This window comes from Cylas formicarius, unplaced genomic scaffold (genome assembly GCF_029955315.1).
Source record: "Cylas formicarius isolate icCylForm1 unplaced genomic scaffold, icCylForm1.1 PGA_scaffold_2__14_contigs__length_35257938, whole genome shotgun sequence".
Taxonomy (NCBI): domain Eukaryota; kingdom Metazoa; phylum Arthropoda; class Insecta; order Coleoptera; family Brentidae; genus Cylas; species Cylas formicarius.
Window position 1 is genome coordinate 19,018,529 of NW_026844319.1, and position 21,197 is coordinate 19,039,725.

The 21,197-nt window shown below is 33.7% G+C and overlaps 1 protein-coding gene across 1 annotated transcript; it reads left to right on the top strand.

Moving 5' to 3' along the window:
* Positions 1-175: 175 nt before the first annotated feature.
* Positions 176-20,994, top strand: LOC132698233 (xanthine dehydrogenase-like). Its single transcript, XM_060664193.1, has 23 exons — positions 176-215; positions 269-312; positions 1,310-1,479; positions 1,876-2,000; positions 4,043-4,200; positions 4,257-4,469; positions 6,059-6,291; positions 6,345-6,447; positions 8,117-8,244; positions 8,298-8,585; positions 10,235-10,403; positions 10,460-10,695; positions 12,953-13,151; positions 14,158-14,341; positions 15,355-15,577; positions 15,625-15,781; positions 17,301-17,494; positions 17,550-17,708; positions 18,054-18,182; positions 18,240-18,370; positions 19,778-19,959; positions 20,011-20,292; positions 20,857-20,994. Exons 1-23 carry the CDS (start codon positions 208-210, stop codon positions 20,922-20,924), a joined length of 3,783 nt encoding a protein of 1,260 aa, XP_060520176.1. The 5' UTR covers positions 176-207; the 3' UTR covers positions 20,925-20,994.
* Positions 20,995-21,197: the final 203 nt, after the last annotated feature.

Sequence of the window (21,197 nt, forward strand, 5' to 3'; positions counted from 1 at the left end):
CAAATAAATCTCAAAATAAGGTAAAGGACGGTTGTCTCCTTAAATAGTTGACTCGATTACAGAGAGTGAACGCCACTGTTTCATTTTTTAAATAGAACAGAAACTTGATTTGTTATTTAAACAACAAAATGGAAAAAGAACACCATGCGCCGCGTATTAAAGAAGCATAACCGAGCAGCAGCAGTCAGGGAATATTTCTAAAATATCATGAAGCTGTAAGTTTATATTATAGCCGTAAGGAATTTATTTAATTTTTTTTACTACTTAGCGAATCAGAAATCAGATTCCACGTGAGCGGTCAAGAATTTGCTGGTAAGTTAACAATCATTGTCTTTTAATGTTAGTGATTTTGGTTCGACGTAGACATAATAATTTTACTTTAAATGATGTACTTAAATACATAGATAGATAAATATATAGCTATATAGATATACAGATAGACATAGATACATAGATAAATATTGAGCATCTTTTCTGCGGCAAAAGTGAGTGAATTTTTATAAAATCATATTTTCCACAACAGACCGACATGGATGTTAGAGGAAATATAAACTGAATATATTTTTCCTGATGCCTACGACTATGAGAGTCCAATCCGCTCATACGCAGATAACGCGAATAGTTATGCGTTTATTGGCATGTCGTATAGGGCGTAAAAGGTTATCGCATTATTTATCAAAATATTGTTGCCAATACGGAAGCAAAATGCGTGTATTCACTTAATTCTAAACTGGTTTAAACCTCTTAAATGGGTGTAGGTCAGGTCCGACTCCGCCACTGGATGTTAAAACGTTTTTGTAGGCAAATACATTAAATTTTTTTTAAATTAATTTAAAAATTATTTTAAAATTTTAAATAAAAAACTGTTAACTCAAATGAAGAACTGATTAACCAAAATAAAGTTTGTGTTATTTTTGAACTAAAATATTTTCAGGGGTTGCGTCAACTCTAGAAAAGAATAAGGTTCACAAGGTGTACCAAATTAAGTGAGCGGTATTGCTAACTAATTATTAAACATGCGAAGGTGGATAAATTAGCAAAGTAAATATTGTAAAGGAATATATATTCTATAGAAGATTTGCAAAAAAATTAGAGATATAAATAAAAAAAAATTGTTTTTCTGATTTATTGGAAAATGAGCTATAACAATAAAAAAGTTCTCAATATAGTTTGTTTTCCTTGAATATTGGTCAGTTATTATTATATAAATACCACCCTACAGAAAAACACCATATTTAATTAATTATGTGGCCCAGATAGTACGGATGTGATTCCATTTCGAGTCTTATTAGAAAATGGTTCTTTTTAGTAAAATCAAGTGACGTTACACCGCAAACTACCCTCAATACTTATCTGAGAGACATACTTCACTTAACGGGAACGAAGAAGATGTGTGTCGAAGGTGGTTGCGGCGTCTGTATCGTAGCCGTCGAGGAATTACAAGCTGACGGTACCAAGAAAATTTTCGCAGTTAATTCTGTGAGTATTCCGCAAGTTAATCAAGAAAGAATTATATATATTATGGTGTCGTTATTCTGAGCGAATACATTTGTAGTTACCCATCAGTTTTTCTACTATATTGAATTAATTGAATTGATTTGATTTATTGACATATACATTCTAAGCAGTACCTAAAACCAAATTTTTAAATGTTTACATGTTTGCCACTAAATAACGTCTTTTGGCAAACCTAAGTTAATGAAAACATTAAAAAAAACTGAGTTCTAATGCACTTGTTATATTAAAAAATCAATTAAATACATTAACAGTTATAGAAAAAAGTAATGATCCTGACGTTTAAGAAATATGCAATTGCATTTATTATTTCGATCGGGGCGAATTTTTACATTCTCATAGTGCAGTACTCTCCTCCAGTGTCTAGTTTCCATTTATTCGTGCCACGGGTGGAAAATAATAACGACGGAAGGCATAGGAAACCCTATAATCGGATATCACAAAATACAAAAGTTATTGGCCGTCAATAACGGATCGCAGTGTGGGTAAGTAATACTTACGTTCGTTTGTTTTCCTAATCCCAAGACAATTTAAATACAGTCAAACTTCGATAACTCGAATTTTTGATAAGTCGAACCAAACTGGTTGGCAATAGCGTCAAAAGTAGGAAATGCGTGTTAGTTTGTCTTGATTACTGGAACTTCGATTTCTCGAATATCTTGATAACTCGAACGAAACATTTGGTGCCAACTTCGATAAGTCGAATTTTCGCGGGGAACCCCCTAATTACGACCGATCTTAACCTGCCTTTTTAACGTATCTATGCAAGCAGTTCAGTTTCTGTGCTTGCTAAGTTCACTTGTATGACTTACTAGTTAATACTAAGTAAAAATACTGTCCCTATTCAATTTACACATTATATTAAAGACATTTTTGGATTTTTGCATTTGTTGATATGTCATCAAAACGTACTTTAAAAGCTTTGTCTGTTGATCAAAAATTCAAGGTTATAAAAGAAGTGGAAAGTGGCTCAAAAAATAAAGATGTAGCTGTGAAGTATGGGATTTCGGCAAGTACGGTGTCTACAATTTTGAAAAATAAACATTCTGTCATCACCGCAATGGAACGTTTCGAAGGAAACAAAAATAATAACACTACACTAATGGATTGTGTTGACGATGTAACTACCGCATGAAATATCGACGTTGAGCCTGAAACAATTTCCAATTGTTTTAAAAAAGCCGGTTTTGGTCAATATTCTGAATGGGAAGAAGAAGGTGAGATTCCCTTGATTTTCCTAAGTGAACGCCTGGAAGGAAAGAGTGAAGACGAAATCCAAATAGAAATCGAGTTTAAAGCTTGGACAAACATTAGAGGTATAGCAGAAGGTAGCACCATCAACGATTTTATACATGTGGATGAGGATATGTTACTTCAGAGTTTCCTACTGATGAAGATATTATCGAGTACTGCAGATCCGAACCGGTACAGTTAAACATCGAAGACGACTGCGAAAGTGACGCGATGGAGGAGGAATTGGAAGATGATTCTCAGCAACCACCTTCAAATGAATTGGTTGAAAATTTGTTGATTGTCTTGCGTTCCTATTTGAAAACCAGTGAATACACAACCGATTCCCTCTATGATTGTTTAAATAAAAATGAAGGTTTTGTTGAAAACCAAAATAAGAAATCTGGTCGTCAGTCACAAATAAGTGACTTTTTTCCAGTGAAAGAATAAACTTTAATATGTACATACATATGTATGTATATGTGGATACCTACTATCTTTATATATACTAGGTATATATACAATACATTTGTATGTGCATATAATGTAAATACATACATACATATGTACTACTAGTAACTGTAGTTTTTATTGACAACTCGAAGTCTTGATAACTCGAAATTTTCATGTGTCAAATCGCAGTTCGACTTATCGAAGTTCGACTGTATTTTTCAATCTTCGCATACTTTAGTATAGATAAATATGATTTAATACAGGTTGTTAGAAAATACGATGCTAAACGTTCGGAGTCGATTGATTGCCTGATTTTAGGACAGACGGTTCACTTTTTTAAATATTTTTATATTCAGTACCTCAAAAATATACGGTAACCAATATTTTCATAGAAAAATGTGTATGTTTTATATGATTAAGCAATTAAAAGCACAACATATTTGTTTCTTGGGTTTTTCTAGTATCCTGCTGATATTTTGATGACTAAAAGTTTGACTACATATATTCTTCTAGTACAGCATAAGTCTCGAATCTAAATTCACGACATTAGAAAAAAGTAATAAAATATAACGAAATTTCAGTACAAAAATTAAATACGCTGAAAAATAGGTCATAATGTTTGAATTAACTCGAATTTAAGCAAAACAAAATTCAGTTGTGAATGGAGGGTTTTCAATTCCTCCCTGTATTCCTTCATACTGTACAACAGAATTCCTCTGTTGTTACTATAGTATAATTTTCTGGGTTCGCGTCATTGTGTTTTATAGACTCCTTTGGGTTAGTTATGGAGTTTTTTAACGTAGGGAATTTATTAGTCGAAATCCATACAAAATAATCCCTATAGGTTTTGCTCAACGGGTATGGTCATGAATATGTACGCTTACCACGAATCAGGCCCGAGGACTCAACAGGACATCGAAAACGCATTCGGAGGCAACATTTGTAGATGTACTGGCTACAGGCCGATTTTAACCGCATTTAAACAACTGGCTATCGATGCTGGTAATTCGCGAAACAAATCGAATCTTAAGGAGCTGCAACTCTGGCGTATTTTTCAGACGGCAAAAGAAATCAATTCGAAGTTATCGACATAGAAGACGTGAAGAAGTGTAAAATATCCGAATGTAAGCGGTGTTACAAATCGCCGATCTACTTTGAGCTGGGCGCCAATTCTCAATGGATGAAAGTGTATTACGTCAAAGACCTGTTGCAAGTGCTGCGCACGATTGGTAATAAGACGTATCAGCTTGTTTGTGGAAATACTGCCAGAGGTAGCTACAATGTTTACACATGTTTTCCCTTAAATTTAGTAAGGCTTTGCAGCAAATATACAAACTCAAAGGTACTAAATTCAAAGTGCACTTTTTATTCATTGCATCTATAGTCTATTTCAGAAAGATGTAGAGTAGTTAAACCTTATTAAGTTTGCAAAGAACCCACAGAGTGATCCAAGGATTACTTGAATCACTTTCATTGTTTGGCATCGACTTCATTGTAATTTTTTTTCTACCGAATGCACGTACTACCACCATATTTTTCGATCCGATCCATTACGTAGTGCAACATTTTCTCCTCTTCTTTAATAACTTGCTTTACTGCTTCTCGCCATGTGTGGTGTTACTTCTTCAATGGCTTGATCAAACGGTAAATTAAGGTCATGTTGTATCTTACTAGAAATCCTTTTACTCATATAGCTGCGTGCTCAGCATAGTTACACCATTTTTTTTTCGGCTTTATCTTCCATGGGGTACTTTATATGACGATATTTTTGTAAATTTGTTTATCAAATTTTACAAAATCGGAAAACTGAAAACCTGCCTCTTCTCTTTTTCTGAAGGTACCTTAGCACCCATTGCCTATGGGCCGAATTTCCTATTTTAGTATTCTATACTCTCTGAAATAGCCACCAACTGCGAAAAAAGGCAAATGCAAACCGTCTTTGCGTAACCTTTCGACACATCTATACAAGATGACTTGCTTGTTTTACGCATAAGCATATATATTTTTTAAGTTTCAAAATAATTTTGTTCTTACTTCAGCTAAATGAAGTAAGAATAGAGCATTTTTTAATGTTGGAAAATAATGTCAGCCAAGTGTGGCTCTTGTTCGTGGTCGCACTCTGACGACTCTTAAAATCATGTCGTCTGGTATTCTCTCGCCATGAGAGCTATGTGCAAAGAGTACGCTAAGAAATGCTACCACTATACAGAAACTGAAAATTGTCATTTTTCAACAGGGAGGTGTATCAACCTCAGACGGCTCTGACATTTTCGTTCAGGTCTTCCGTGTATTCACCTAAGTTGCTCTATTTTCGTTCGAAACAATGATCTCAACACAGTTGACTCGATTTTTCCATAGAAATTTAATGGGATCTGAGAATATTTCGACAAAATACAATGAATTGTTCAGCGACCACATTGATTGGAGAACGCGTCAAGGTCTTATTGAAGTGACAGATTTCATTGGTTGAAAACGAAAATTGAAATGATTAGTTCATAGTTCCTTCTCAACATTTTTCGATGTTGACTTCAAAAGCGTTATCAGTAGTTAGTTATCTAGTAGATATATGCTGAAAAGCAATAGAGATATATAGAACCAACAACCGATGCAATTGCCTTGGGAAGACATAAATTTTCTCTCAAAGTTAACTAATCAACCCTAACAAACATTAGTATTTAAACAATAATTTACAACGAATGGTTGTATTGAAATGTTCGCTCTTTCCACTAAACCTGTGCATAATGACTAAAATGATTTTTGCAATATCAACTTTTTTGTAACCTGAGTGTATATCGATGGTCCTTGTCCACGTCAGCTGCGACCAAGGAGTAACTAACAAAGCAAAGTAAAACGTTTTAAGGTGTTTATTGGCAACAAGAAGACGAAATTCCAGACGTCTATATCGACGTGTCTGGGGTGAGGGAGCTTGCTGGGTACTCCGCCGACACGGATACATTGGTGCTAGGGGGTAATTTTACTCTTACCAACACCATAGACTTATTTTTAAATTTATCTCGGACGAATATGAGATTTAGGCACTTGAGAAGGATGGCGGAACACATAGATCTTGTAGCGCACGTGCCAGTTCGAAACGTAAGACCACAAATGACGTTCGGTAAAGTACGACTACAGTGAAATTCTTTTAGATTGGAAGTTTGGCAGGGAACTTGATGACGAAACATCTGCACAATGAATTCCCATCCGATATATTCCTCACTTTAGAGACTGTGAACGCAACTTTGGTCATCCGTAAGTACTTAAAGAAATCCGGAAAAAATACACCCCATATGTTATTACATTTTTGGAATTACCAGAAAATTCTACTTGTCCTATACTGGTATCTAATCGTTTTTGACGTATTGCGAATATTAATGTCAAAAATTACATTTACTGGTTTGAACACTGCCAATGTAATCTATATGGCAGCCTACATTAAGTATTTGTCGGGGATGAACTTTTTGAAGAAGGGAAACGTGCTGAAGTTTGGATGATTAATAAATATAGTTTGTTCACAAACTATTGTTACAAATGTAAAATGACTTGTTTGAGATGGTCTATCATGAAAATGTATAGTTCTTGTAAAAAAAAAACTTTTACGCCCAATTAATCAGAATTAACCATGACGGTCTAGGAATGGAACACATATCTTTTGTTTATTAAATGTGTAATAACGTCACTACAAACGTACACTTACTTAACTTTAACAGTAAAAATCGGCTCACTGCAAATGTACCTTTAAAATAAATAAAACCAATAAAATCAAATATCTTTTGTCACTTTGGAATCAAATTTAGGATGACAGGAGCATTATCGATTCTTTCTCTAATAGAATTAGAAAATTAATCTATAACTTAGACAAGTTATGACTATAAACATTTTAAAAAGTGTATCTACGGTGCGTTTTTTGAATCAATATTTAACTGCTGCATCATTGTATGGGATGTACTGAATAAAATTTTAATTGAACTTTTGGTAGTTACTGAAAAATATGTTTGAATAAAAACAAAAAAAATTTTTATATACTTTTCCTTTTCTAATCATCTCACAGGTTACTAAATTTAGGGCCATACGCGGCAATTGCAAGTAAAAAAATATCAATATTTCCAAAAGTATAAATACACAAAGTTACCCTAATTTTCAATTTGTAACAACATAAGAATACAAAGTATTTCAAAATTATTGAGCGTAAGGCCTTGAGGTGCTTCTGTCAGACCTTAGGTTTTTGCTGTGTGAATTAGGTTTAAATAATTTATTGCAACAAAGTATTATTGGATTAAACAATCTCAAAATACAAAATTATCTTTCTTGGAGCCAGCATATTGACTTGATTAAAACTCAATAGAGAGTCCGTTTTGTTAAGTTCTCTAAAAAACGCTGTCCCTACCAAGGCGATGTATACTAAGCTTTTATTTTCTCAACAATCTCCAATAACTTTGTTTGCACAAAGCAGAATCCACCGACTTCCTGTTGACCGTCCTTATAATGTTGACTGACTACCTTTAAAAACACAAAATACTCATCTAGATATCATTTTTTTTTGCTTAATAGTTGTAAAGTTGATGAAGTTTTTTATATATGTACCACAAGAAATAGAAATAATTTCTCCATGCAGCAGCGATATAGTTATGATTATTTTAAACAATCCGCCGTTTTTGCGGATTTTCGTCTCTACAATCCTTTTCCAGAGAAGTTAACACATTCGAAAAACACCTAAAGACATGGCACAATCATTTACCTGAAAACCAAATAAAGGATATAACATTAATAGAAAAAGAATGGAACACTGTTTTTTTTCTTTGGTTTTAATTAATTTGTATTTTTTATGAAGTGTTCCTTTCTACTCTGTTTTGTAGTGCTCGGAAGTGCAAGAATTGTAAAGAGTACAAAATTTTCCTAAAATACAGTATTATCGTTTTAGTTGACGCCGAGGAAAACGAAATCAGAGCCACTCCCGCCGAATTTTTAAACTTGGACATGAACAAAAAGATTATTAGAGAGATCGTTTTGGTCGGATACGACGAGTCGTATTACTACCAGAGTTACAAGGTATACCGTTTCCGAGAGACTAACCCGTATCCCGAAATTGTCCTCTATTCCAGATAATGCCGAGAGCTCAAAACGCCCACGCCCAAGTGAATGCCGGATTTCTGTTCCGACTAAACGGACAATACGTGGTGCAATCCGCGAGAATCGTCTTCGGAGCCATCAACCCCCAATTCATCCACGCCAGCGCTACAGAGCGATTCCTCCAAGGACAAGTGCTTTTTGATAACACTGTTCTGCAGAGGGCGTATCAGTCGCTAGAGAACGAGATAAACCCCGACTGGGTTCAGCCAGATCCTAGTCCGCCATTTAGGAGACTATTGGCCATTAGTCTTTTCTATAAGGTACTGACCAATTTATTTTTGCTCCAGCTGATATTTATACAGGGTATTTTATAATTGGAGGTTATTTATGGGATCATTTAGTAAGTAATACCTGCCATTATATACAGGATCTTAAAAAATGATCGGCAATATTTAAGGGGTGATTCCTCAGATCATTTTATAAAAAAGTTCCCATAAATGTAGATTCCGAAACATATTGTTTCCAATATACAGAGTGTTAAAGATTTTTTAAAAACTTTATAAAATTTATTGATAAAAATGTACGCCACTGATTTTAATTTAATTTCGATACTTCCCGGATATAGAGCAACTAAAAGTACAACTTTTTTATCTTTTAAAATTTTTCTCTTGTATTGCTTCTGAGGAATCACCTCTTAAATATTTCCTGTTCTTTTTGAAACACACTCTATTGCAAAAAGATATTTTTTCACGGCATTAAATCGTCAAACAAGAACCTAATAGCCCATGAATATTTTTATCCTAACGTAAAATATAAAGTGAGGATATTAAAGTTAAAAAAAGTTAAATTATCTTATTAAAAACGCTAATTCTAGTCCATAGGTATCATCAAAAATCATAAAAAATGTTTGTCCTAAGGGCTTACGAATTATCTCGCAGTTGGCTACTTTTTGAATTTTCTATCCAAAAGCCAGCATTTATTCTTTCCCCAGAATCCATCCATCGATATTAGAACTCATATATTACGAGTTTGTAGCGCAAAAGTGGAAAGGAAATATAGGACAAGATAACTCGTAGTTATTTTGGTTTGTGATTTATCTTTATTATTTTTATTATTTACAATACGTAAAAAAAGCTGAGCAAATCTAATCTTACCCTGATTTCAATTATTACATTTGTTCAACTAACTAAAACTTATCAATTATTAATAAGCATGTTTTCTGTACTACATTTATTCTTATCTCTTAAAATAAAAAAACCTTCTGAAAACTTTTTTTGGGTCCCATCGAGGGGTAAGCCGCAGGTGGAAAAGGGTACACGGTAATTAATTACTTATAATACGTTGGAATTCCTTGTAATTCTTCGCGGAATTCCTTTAGTACTATAAACCAGAATTCCTGTGCTGCTTTATTGTCATTTCAGCATGTGACGTTTGACACATGCGATCATATGAAGATTTCTTCTTTAAATATACCAGCTTAAATATTTTGTATACTGCAAGCGGTCCCAAGTAAGGATCAATTCCTTTTTCTTAAATAGAACACAATATGAAAGTATCTTTGAACTTTGGACGCGCTGCTGTTAATCTTAAATTATCATAATTCAAGCACTTTTGAGAGTTTAAAAATTACAATAGAACTTCTGCGTTTAATTAGTAACTAGATACTTAGAAACAACACTCATTATATTACAAAAAAATGTTTAGTAAAGTCTGTTTTCTTGTTTTCCCTGTAAAACTTAAATTTTAAAGGTAATATAATTTTGTTTCAGCTGTAATTAAGTATTATAAAGTTATAAGGAACTCTTGATGAACTGTTAATAAATTTCAATATTCAGGGAGACCATAAAATATAAAAACTGACGTCACATCAGACAAATTTTATATTAACACTTTCTAAGGGGATACCAAGATCACTTTTAATAGATTTGGCTTTTTTTGTACATTCTTAGCATACCCCTTTTGTTTTCAGTGCATTTTGAGTATTGCCCCCGATAATCTTCTATCGGCGAGGCACAAAACTGGAGGACAGGAAATCTTTAGACCAGTTTCCAGCGCCTTTCAAACGATTAACAGCGATCAGAGTCTCTACCCCTTGACGCAGCCCGTCACGAAGGTCGAGGCCTTGGCTCAAACGTCGGGTTCGTGCCCGATGTCAAATTAATATGTAGAATTTTTTAAAAACTACCACCATTAGGTCAAGCTCAGTACATCCTTGACATTCCCGATCAGCCGGGGCAGCTCCACGCCGTGTTGGTCCAAGCAAGGGCAACCCCCGGTTCTACCATTACGAAAATCGATACCACAGCAGCCCTTAAAGTTTCCGGCATGGTTGCCTTCTTTTCCGCCAAGGATATTCCCGGTATCAACTCAATTAAGGTGCCTGCCATAGTTCAGATGGTCTACGACGAGGAATTATTCTGCAGTGGCAGGGTACGTAATTTCCTGTGTTGATGTTCTTGATAAGTCTTTCTCGTTGTTGACTAAGAGACCTCAAACCTAACAACAAAGCAATTTAATCGATGTTGTTTGTGTGATTTATTTAAAAATGTAAAAATACTTTAGCACAGTATACGACGTATCCTCGTTATACTCTGCGAGAAGTGTAGGTATAATACGACCAAAAATATAGTGCATTGAAATTCTTATTTCAAACGTAAATGAACCGTTTTAAATTTGATGCTGCGGGAATTTTCGAAAAAGTAGAAGGGTTTATTTCAATATCAGGTGATAGGTATCGTTCTTGAGGGTTTAATCTAAATTGCAATATGTTCGTATATATTACGGAGGTATTTGACTGTGATCCTTCCAGTAAGTCGTATTTATGTACCTGATTCTCGAGCTTTGACCCTGCGAGGCTGTTTTCACTGGATAGTTCAAAGGGTAAGGGTAAGTAACTGTACTCTATTTATCTTACAGGTAATTTTGAAAATAATGATTTTTGACTTGTGTGCCTGTCGATTAACAACATTCTTCTTCTGTTATTTTTGTTCTTCGATTTGTAAACAACAACAGTGTTTTTTAAGACTTTAGATAATATTCGCGGTAGATAAAGATACGTAATAAGGATACAGATAAATATTTATTTAGAACCTTACAATTAAACATTTTTTGAAGGTTCCTGTTTTTTAACACTTTAAAATGTGGAGACCATGGAATGAAACAACGCAGAATTTTAAGACGAAGTGGAGATGTTAGTCGAACCTTCGGATGATAAACAAATTGTTTTGAATGTTTATAATTTTTTAAGAAATTCAGAGGAAGTAGGAACAGCAATAAAAACAAATGACGTGACCAAAGTTCCTAAGTCATCTGTAAGAAAAATTATTGCAAATGGGATATTCAAGAATTAGGCGTGAAACTACAACGCTTATAATGCGAATAATGTTTTAGCCCTAGAATTGCATAAAAAAGTACTGACTTAAACATTACTTGTGCCAAAAAGTCGTTGTATACTTTTTTGAAGAAAATGGCTTTTCAGTTCCAAACAATTAATAAACGTCAAGTGCTAATGGAATGATAGAATGTATTGAAATATAACGTAACAAATTGTTACTTTGTACTAATTTTTTTATGTACATGTTTCAAGAATTGTTCGGCGAAAAAAATTGAAAGCATACTTATATCCCGATTGTTAGTGTAGTTAGAAAAATTCCTAGGACGGTCATGGAATGGTTACGGGTAAGGGTCTGCGGTTTTGGAGTAATAAACAGTAGGCACAGTTAATCATGGGGTCGGTTGTTAAAGCACTACATTTCTGGTCGAAGTATACTAGATATTAAGTAAATTATAGCGTGCGACAAAAGCAAGTGGCTGGTTGACTCTCCTCAAATTTTATCCCTTTGGCCTAATTGCCATTTTAATAACACGAAAATATCAAAAAACACGTTTGATCTAAAAGATTTTATTCAAGAGATATTTCGAGTTATTGTATTAGACGCGTTATAATTTCTAGAGTATTTGGTGTAGCAAAACGATATTCGGTTTAGATACATCGTACATATTTTCCATTTTTCATTTTTATTTCTGGTTTCGCAGGAAAAAACTAAGATTTTAAATTAGTTAATTGAACACCCTGTATATTTTTGCATTTCTAGGACAATTCCGTTTTATGCCTACTTTTTTTAAAAACACTTTTAATATTGCATCTGGATAATGCAACAAAATAATAATCGCGAAGTGATTCGTATGGTAGGTAGAAACAGGAACAAGTTAGCAAAAATTTCTGTATTTAATAGTGAGCCTTTTTTTCGCGAATTTGCGGTACTACTTTATATGTGATTGGACCAAAACTAAAACCTCTTAAATTCAATATTAGCAAGTAAAATACTGGATGATAGTTCATTTACTTTTTTCAAGACGCCACGAATAGCCGCTATGCATGTTGTTTTGCAATTTGTTTCAGACATGCTTCATAGGCAGAAGAAAAAGTTTCAACATTTTCATAGAATTTCAGTATAATTTTTCATCAAAATAGGGTATGCTCAATGAAAAATTGGCTCAAAAGAAACCAAGAAACCCTACAAATTTTTAACATTTTCACATGCCGGTTCAGAATGTTCAGAGTGATCCATTTAAAAATTTGAAACCCAAACCGAAAAGTAAAAAATATTCTAACTGACCAAAGCTCTGTACTTTTTATATGATTTATCTGATCCAAATCTTAAGTTTAATATTCAATTCAATGTAGGTTATCCACTACCACCAACCGGTGGGGGTGATAGTGGCGGAGACGCACGATCTCGCTCTGCTGGGGGCGGGCTTGGTACGTGTCGAAGTGTCGCCACCTCCGCAAGGATCTACGCCCCTTATCAGCATTAGTGACGTCCTCAAAAATAACAGGAGGGACAGGATCAGGCATCAAACTTCGGTGGTAGCGAGATCGACAGGTGAAAATACAAACAAAATTGTCGGTTTTCGAAAAAATTTGTATAAAACTGAAGTCTCTAAGTTTGAACAACTTTTTTTCTTACGAAGGTAAATTTTGAAGTTCGTTGCTCAAAACTTAATGGTGGATTTACCCAACTTATTCAAAAATTCCTCTTAGTTTTCATTTAAAACTTATATTTGGTAGAACCAATAATTATACGAGAATTATTCAATAAGTCCTCAGAAAAACCAATTTTTGCCAATAAGTTTAACTAGTCACCTACTAAACTTTCAGCTTTATCCTCACATGGTTTAATTGTTGTTGCCAATTGAAGTAAATAACTTTATTTTGATTAGAAAATTGATAAAAGAGAGTTTTGAGCAGCGAATAAACACTCAAATTTGAAAGCATTAACTCCGAAAGAAACCAAATTTGAACGAAGTTCATGGCCCATCTGCTCCTGTGTAGGCAACTGTTTGCAAATGGGTGGATGAGTTTAAAGGCGGTCGTACATTCACAAAAAATGCAGATCAGGACGCCCTGTGGAAAAGTGTCTACACCCGAAGTGATTGACAAAATCCAAAATATATTTTTAAGTGATTGACGAATTAAAGTGCGCAAAATTCGAGAATAAACGCAATCGTTCGACTCAGGGGCTATTTTGGTTAGTTTTGGTTACAAAGAAATAAAGGAAAAACTTTCTGTTTCACCAAGGTAATGCACGGGTGAACACCTGATCAGTTGCGATGATCAAAATGATTAAACTAACGTTCCAAAGTTCCAATTTTCATAATATTGGACAAACATTTACATCTAACGAGAAAGCAATAGACCAAAATTAAATTATCTAGAAAAATGCACAAAAAAATAGGTTTTTCTGCTTTATTGAACGATCCTCGCATTTATTTAGGTTTAAATTTTCTACATTTAGAAAATTTACTCAAAATGATAAGAAAAAGAACAATGATATTTTCATGTTAATCATCTAAGCACTGATTAAAGTTATAAGATCGTTATTTATGTAGGAAAAGACATCAAAACTACAGTAACGGGTCAAGTCAATCTCCTCGGTCAGTATCATTATCATATGGAAACACAAAATTGTCAAGTAATACCTACTGAAGATGGTTTCGATGTGTACGCGGGCACCCAATGGATGGATCACATTCAAGGAGTTATCGCCCAAGTTTTAAATATTCCTTCTCAAACGTAAGTGTTTTAATGCATTTATATATGTATATATATATATATATATATATATATATATATATATATATATATATATATATATATATATATATATATATATATTTTATTTTATTTTTTTTTCACGTATTGATTCACGGATGGAAAAATGTGATGACACTATATTCCGGGATATCATCCGTTCACTCGTTGAACTGCGACTGGAATCCTGCAGACGTTTCGCCAAAATCTCACTTGGCGCCTTCAATGCTCGCGCTCCGAAAACAGTGTGAGTGTTCGAAGTGTTTTCGGAGCGCGAGCATTGAAGATGCCAAGTGAGATTTTGGCGAAACGTCTGCAGGATTCCAGTTGGAGTTCAACGAGCGAACGGATGATATCCCGGAATATAGTGTCATCATATATATATATATATATATATATATATATATATATATATATATATATATATATATATATATATATATATATATATATATATATATATATATATATATATATATATATATATATATATATATATATATATATATATATATATATATATATATATATATATATATATATATATATATATATATATTTGTCAAAATTCTAACCTAAATTACTTATTTTATATATATATATATATATATATATATATATATATATATATATATATATATATATATATATATATATATATATATATATATATATATATATATATATATATATATATATATATATATATATATATATATATAAAATAAGTAATTTAGGTTAGAATTTTGACAAATGAAAAATATGAAAAAAAATATCCTGTTGCGTTCTTCTCGTTCTTTGACTATAAGGTTATACCAGCTTGGTGATAGCAGAGTCGGTTGATCTACCCTCCCCGCATTTCTGAACAAAGTAAAGATTTAAATATCAAAATGTTTGTTAATTTTTATTTTTCTAATACTGATTCAATGATTTTTGATATACAAGGTTGTCTGTTTCCTCGAATTTTGTGTATTACATCGATACCCGTTTTTAAGAATAAGCGTTTTCGTGAAACGATTGGGAGGCGCCTTCGGCGCGAAAATCACCAGGAACGGCTTCATCAGCGGGGCGGCGGCCCTGGCGGCTTCCAAGTTACGTCGTCCGGTGCGTCTATGGATGAGCTTCAGCTCGAACATGGACATCATCGGCAAACGATTTCCGTTTCTCTGCGACTACACCGTTGCAGTAAACGCGGCCGGTGTTATTCAAACAATGAAGGTAACACGGAGACCTCCGATATTTCGCAATTTAAACTGTTTTCCTAGGCGGACCTTTATTCCGACTACAGCACCGGAGGGAACGAACCTGTCGACAATTTAGTCGTAGAAATGTTTCAAAATGTATACAAAATCGACACCTGGAACTACGACACCTACATCGTTGGCACAGACACCGCGGCTAACTGCTACATGAGAGCTCCAGGTTAGTTTTTCTATACAGGATGTTTGGAAACTTAACCGACTTTTTGCTATTTTAAGTTGCAAACCTAGAAACAGCGGAGTGAATACCTGGTGCTTAATTTATCTTCGTAACTTTACCTTTTTTATTTTCTTAACTCGATTTCTCAGAATAATTAACGAGATCTGTGCATGTTTTGAGAAAATGCTGTAGTTAAAATGCATCTAAACTGAAGCCTGTCTAATTGACGAACTGTCGGCGGTCATGTTGGTTGTTGAAATGACCGCGCGTGCGTATATTGAATGGCCCTTTCCGACACTGCTTTTCATCGTGACTTCGTTATCAGCAGATACAGAGGCAAAATGTATGGTTAGCCCACATTATATCAAAAACAAGAGTGTTAATAAATTGCAAATGATATTGAACAACTTTAAGAGACAATATAAAATATTGATAAAAAACTTAATTGGAAAACACAATATGAATATCAATACTTAGAGTAAATTCTTAAAGCAGACAATTCAAATCAGTTCCAAACTTTGAACAGATAATTCAAAGTTGCAATGCAATGGTGCCTGTTCGGGGGTTCGGCAACCCTCGCTGAGGATGTTGTTGTTGCTAAAAAAGGTGTACCTTGTATTTACTTCTCTTGCAGGAAAGCCAAAAACCCATAGATGTTGAAATTATTTGAAATCATTTAACATTTTAACTGTACCGTCTTTGTTTCAAGATTGTTAATTATTTTTGCCAAGCATGATAAACTTAAAAAAACTGTATATACATAATTTAAATACTATTAGTGATTTTAACCTACCTAGAAATATTTTGTAAATCTAAGTGAGCTTTCCGTTCTCCTCAAAATATAGGGCCCTAACATTTTAATAACTTTCCAAAAAATATAAAAACATATAGTAAAACATTAAAACATTTCCAAGTTATTTTGAAATATTTTTTATTAGAAAAATCTTTTTATCCTGTTAATTTATAACATAGGGGATTTTTTTTTGTTTTTTATTGCAATCCATATTTCAACAATCGAAAAATGACACAAAACTTAAAGCCTAAATAATTTAACTGAGATTTCGAAGCAACTAAATACGTTCTTATTTAAAAAACAGCCTGGAAAATACCAAAATCCGTTTTATCTTCAATACCCTATTCTTCCATTTATATAAACGAGGAAGGGAAAGACAACAATCCTCATTACTCGCTGTCTTTTTCTACTGTAAAATTTACTTCGCTTTTCCATCATGCCATTCGAGTTTAGATGGAGTTCACTAACCAAACATTTATTATTGTAGGGCCATAAATATATTTTTTTAATTCTTATCATTAGATTTGATGACGATTAATTTTATTCAAGCTACCTTATAATATGCTATAAAATTTAGCGAAGTCATTAAAAGTAAAACTCTGTATTTATAAATAAAAGAAATAAATGTAAAAAACAATATTATTCCTTTTGCTATGGCGGAGACTCTTTCTCCAAGGACAAAAGACCATACTTTTGATGTTTCATCTATCTTACTTGCCGTTTCGTTAGGCACCTTGGAGGCGATAGCAGGTATAGAGAGTATCATGGATCATATCGCCCTCCAACTCAATTTGGATCCTCTTGACGTCAGGCTGGCAAACTTGGACGCCCAAAACAATCCAATCATAGTACAATTCCTAAACGATGTGAGAAATAGGGACAACGTCGACGCGCGCAAGAGAGAGATCGCAAAGTTTAACGCTGTACGTAACAAATTAAAAACTATGGTCCCGATTTGAACTGAATTTTGGTGTGAAGGCTAACCGGTGGCGCAAAAAAGCGATATCGGTGGTACCGATGAGGTGGATAGTGGAAGTGCAAGCCCTCTACACAACTTACGTGTCCATTTACCATTTGGACGGTGGCGTTACAGTGAGTCACGGGGGAATTGAGATGGGTCAAGGGATCAACACTAAGGTAATCTCTGTTTGGAATTATAGTTTTTATAATCAAACCAAACAAACGTAAGTTAACAAAAATTTTAAACTGTTTTTATATCTACGCATTGTGTCCTTAAGATCACATGTTTTTTTTTTTCTCGAAAACAAAATTCTGAATCAATTACGTTCGTATTCTCAGCGTAGGCAGGGCCTCTATAGATATATCTAGTATCTATACGGCATAATTTATAAGAGCGTGATTTCGTCAGGACATTAAGATGAAAACATTTTAAGGAGCGTGTTAATTTGGGTGGTAATATCATAGTCAAAGACCTTGTCGGTTGTAATCTTACAAGGTCGCCGGTTCCAAATTTTTCCCCAGGTGGCCCAAGTGGCAGCATACAAGTTTGGCATTCCTATCGAGAAAGTAACGGTAAAACCTTCTTACAACCTCATCTCACCTAATTCGTATTCATCTGGAGCAAGTCTCACCTCCGAAGCCGTCGTTTTTGTAAGTCAATACATACGTTTATATCGCATAATGCTTTATGTATTCACCTGTACACAGTCTCTTCTGAAAGCTTGCGACATTTTGCTAGAAAGGATCCAACCAACTAGACAATTGAACCCCAACGCCACCTGGGAGCAACTGATCCAACTCTGTTACACTGGTAACGTCAATCTCAGCACCAACGGCTTGTAAGTATTGTGGGTGTTAGTATGGGTCTATTCTGGGTTGTATTATGACAATGTAAGCAATATTTATGCTAAGAGTAGTTGCAAATGAATTTTTTGGGTGTATTTTTATAACTCACAAATAATCAACTCGGACAATAAGTAAAGAAAATAGACATTTTTTAACAACCTTATTTTTAATTTAGGTTTAAATTATTTTCATATAAATGTATAAGTATATTTACATTCCACTATAACGTTATTATTACTTTTATAATAAATATACAATTATTAATTGTACAGAAGAAGTGGTCAAATTATAACCAACAATAAAATCAAAACTAAAGTTATTTTTGGTACATAATTATTTAGTTATTTCATTAGTTTTGGTTATTACCAAAAACTAAGGCATCGAAGACACAGACTCAGAGGGCACGCCAATATATCAATTACTGGAATGTGAAGACAGCGCAATAATGTTGATTACTGAGTGCTATAAATGTAAAGCTTTTTTGTGGTCCAAAGAAGATAAATTAGTAGATCTCAAAGTCCTTAACTGGACGTTAATGTTTAGATAACCTAACAAAAATAAAAAAAATTGACAGTCGTATCCACGGTAAAAAACTAGGAAATCTGGGCCCTTAGTAATAGGGAATTCAATCTTAAGTCACTTTATTAGTTATTAAAGTGTTGTAACCTAACTTTTCTGACGTTATTTTAAATTCAATATTTATAGTTTTTGCACGTTCTTTTTTGCTGACGTTATGTTAAACCTAGGTTTCTTCCGTTATTTAAAAGTAAAAAATGTGTTTATAGCCATGGAAAATGACTTCGCTAACGTTTTAAGATATGCCGAAGATCACTTGGCGTGAATCACAATTATACCCTTACATGAACCATTATTTTGTGCGATATTTTTGATGATCAACCCCAATGAAGTTCCAGGCAAACTTCTAATTTTTCTGCTACAAAAATTCACCTTCAAATCGCAGATTTAAATATTCTTTGGTATGATGAAATTAGAAGTCGATGTATTAGATGTTTTTTTGCAATAAAGAATAATAAACCAAGCAAAATCTCTATTTTTCGCATTCCTATCGTATTACTACTGACAACACCACCTACGCCTTAAAATTTAGTAACAGGGGTCTAATTCCGCCGTAGAGAGCCTTGAACTTTGTCGGTTAATCGGAAACGTTATTTATCATCTAGTGCGCAGGCTTCAAATAAGGGATAAAGTAAAACAACGACTAAATAAGAAGTGCAAGAAGTGTCAAATATTGTGCAAAATTTACAATATAAATTTTATTTATATTTATATTTCCAATATAAATTTTCTACTAGGCCGTCATTGAATTTTATCTCATCTGATTGACAATGTAGTGACCATATTAAATATAAATTTGCACTTGAATATTATCCACCCTCAAGCTACTCCGGAAACGAACCGAGCATACAAGAGTATCCGGTCTACGGTGTCTGCGTCCTTGAATTGGAAGTCGATCTACTATCAGGTCTGCACCAAATCAACAATGTCGACATTTTGGAAGATGTAGGTCAAAGCATGAGTCCTTTGATCGACATCGGTCAGCTCGAGGGGGCATTCGTTATGGGTGGGAACTTAACAACAATCTCTCCAATTATCATTCAAGATTAATTTACAGGCATCGGTTACCATTCGACGGAAGAACTCAAAATGGACTCTGACGGCAGAGTAACAACCGATCGCACCTGGTACTACAAAGTACCCGGATTTCGTGACATTCCGGTCAATTTTAATGTTCGTTTCTCTTCGAATACGCCTAACCCGGTAGGAGTTCTCAAGTCCAAAGCGATAGCTGAGCCACCTACATGCCTGGCCATATCCGTACAGCTAGCTATACGATCGGCCTTGGCATCGGCTAGGCGGGAGGCTAATCCGGGATTACCGGTTTGGTTCAACGTGGGTAAGTAGATGACGTGTTATTCACCAATAACAAAAAATAATGAAAATTTAAAAAAAAAGTTAAACAAAGACTTAGGGAACAGGAAGAACGCACATTTAAAACCAGGGTATAGGTAGAGTACATCGTTCCCATTGACTCAGTTCTTTTGTTTTATTGTGTATGCGCAAAAATAACAATAACTATGGAAGTTTAAATATGTTATATAAATATGAATTTTTATTGTATTTGTATTTTTCTTAAATGATTTTTCAAAAAATGTTGACGTTTCGATAAAAATTGGCACTTGCAAATCCAATTTGATCTTAATTTGGCATATTATTGTAGAGGCACATTACCTACAAGCCTTTTTCTTTGTCGAAGTCAAAAAATTTTACAACAATAATAAAAACTAATAAAAAAATTATAAGAAACAAAAAGTCCCAATTAATCATCCAAAACATTAATGTAAAATATTCAGAAAAAAAAATTAAAATATTTTGAATGAAGCCCTTGGGATGTTTATATTACAGGAAATTTCTTACAAAACACTGATTACCAATGGTGAAATTTACATTTATCTTTCAGATGGCCCGTCAACGGTTGAGAAGATCCTGCTTAATTCGCTCAACAATTACAAGCAATATACTTTATAGTCATATAGAGTTTAACTATTTTAAGCTTTTACAATTGTTACTGGCATATAATAAAGGTTTTATAAGAGTCTTCTTTACTGTTTGATATTCTAGCCCATACTTATTGCCAGATAAAGTATAATATGAAATATGAACGAACATTTTTGAAATCAAACACGCCAGACTAAATTTTATATGTTCAAATTTCTTTCTGGTACAATGGTAAGTTAGTAATTATATCGGCGGCAGCGTGTATGGATCAATCTTGCGATTTGAAAAGACTTGTCCATAAAT

Excerpts from the sequence above, each read along its gene's own strand:
- LOC132698233 (XM_060664193.1), top strand. Across the intron at positions 8,586-10,234 it reads CCATTAGTCTTTTCTATAAG|TGCATTTTGAGTATTGCCCC; the intron begins GTACTGACCAAT and ends TTTTGTTTTCAG. Across the intron at positions 10,404-10,459 it reads GGCCTTGGCTCAAACGTCGG|GTCAAGCTCAGTACATCCTT; the intron begins GTTCGTGCCCGA and ends TACCACCATTAG.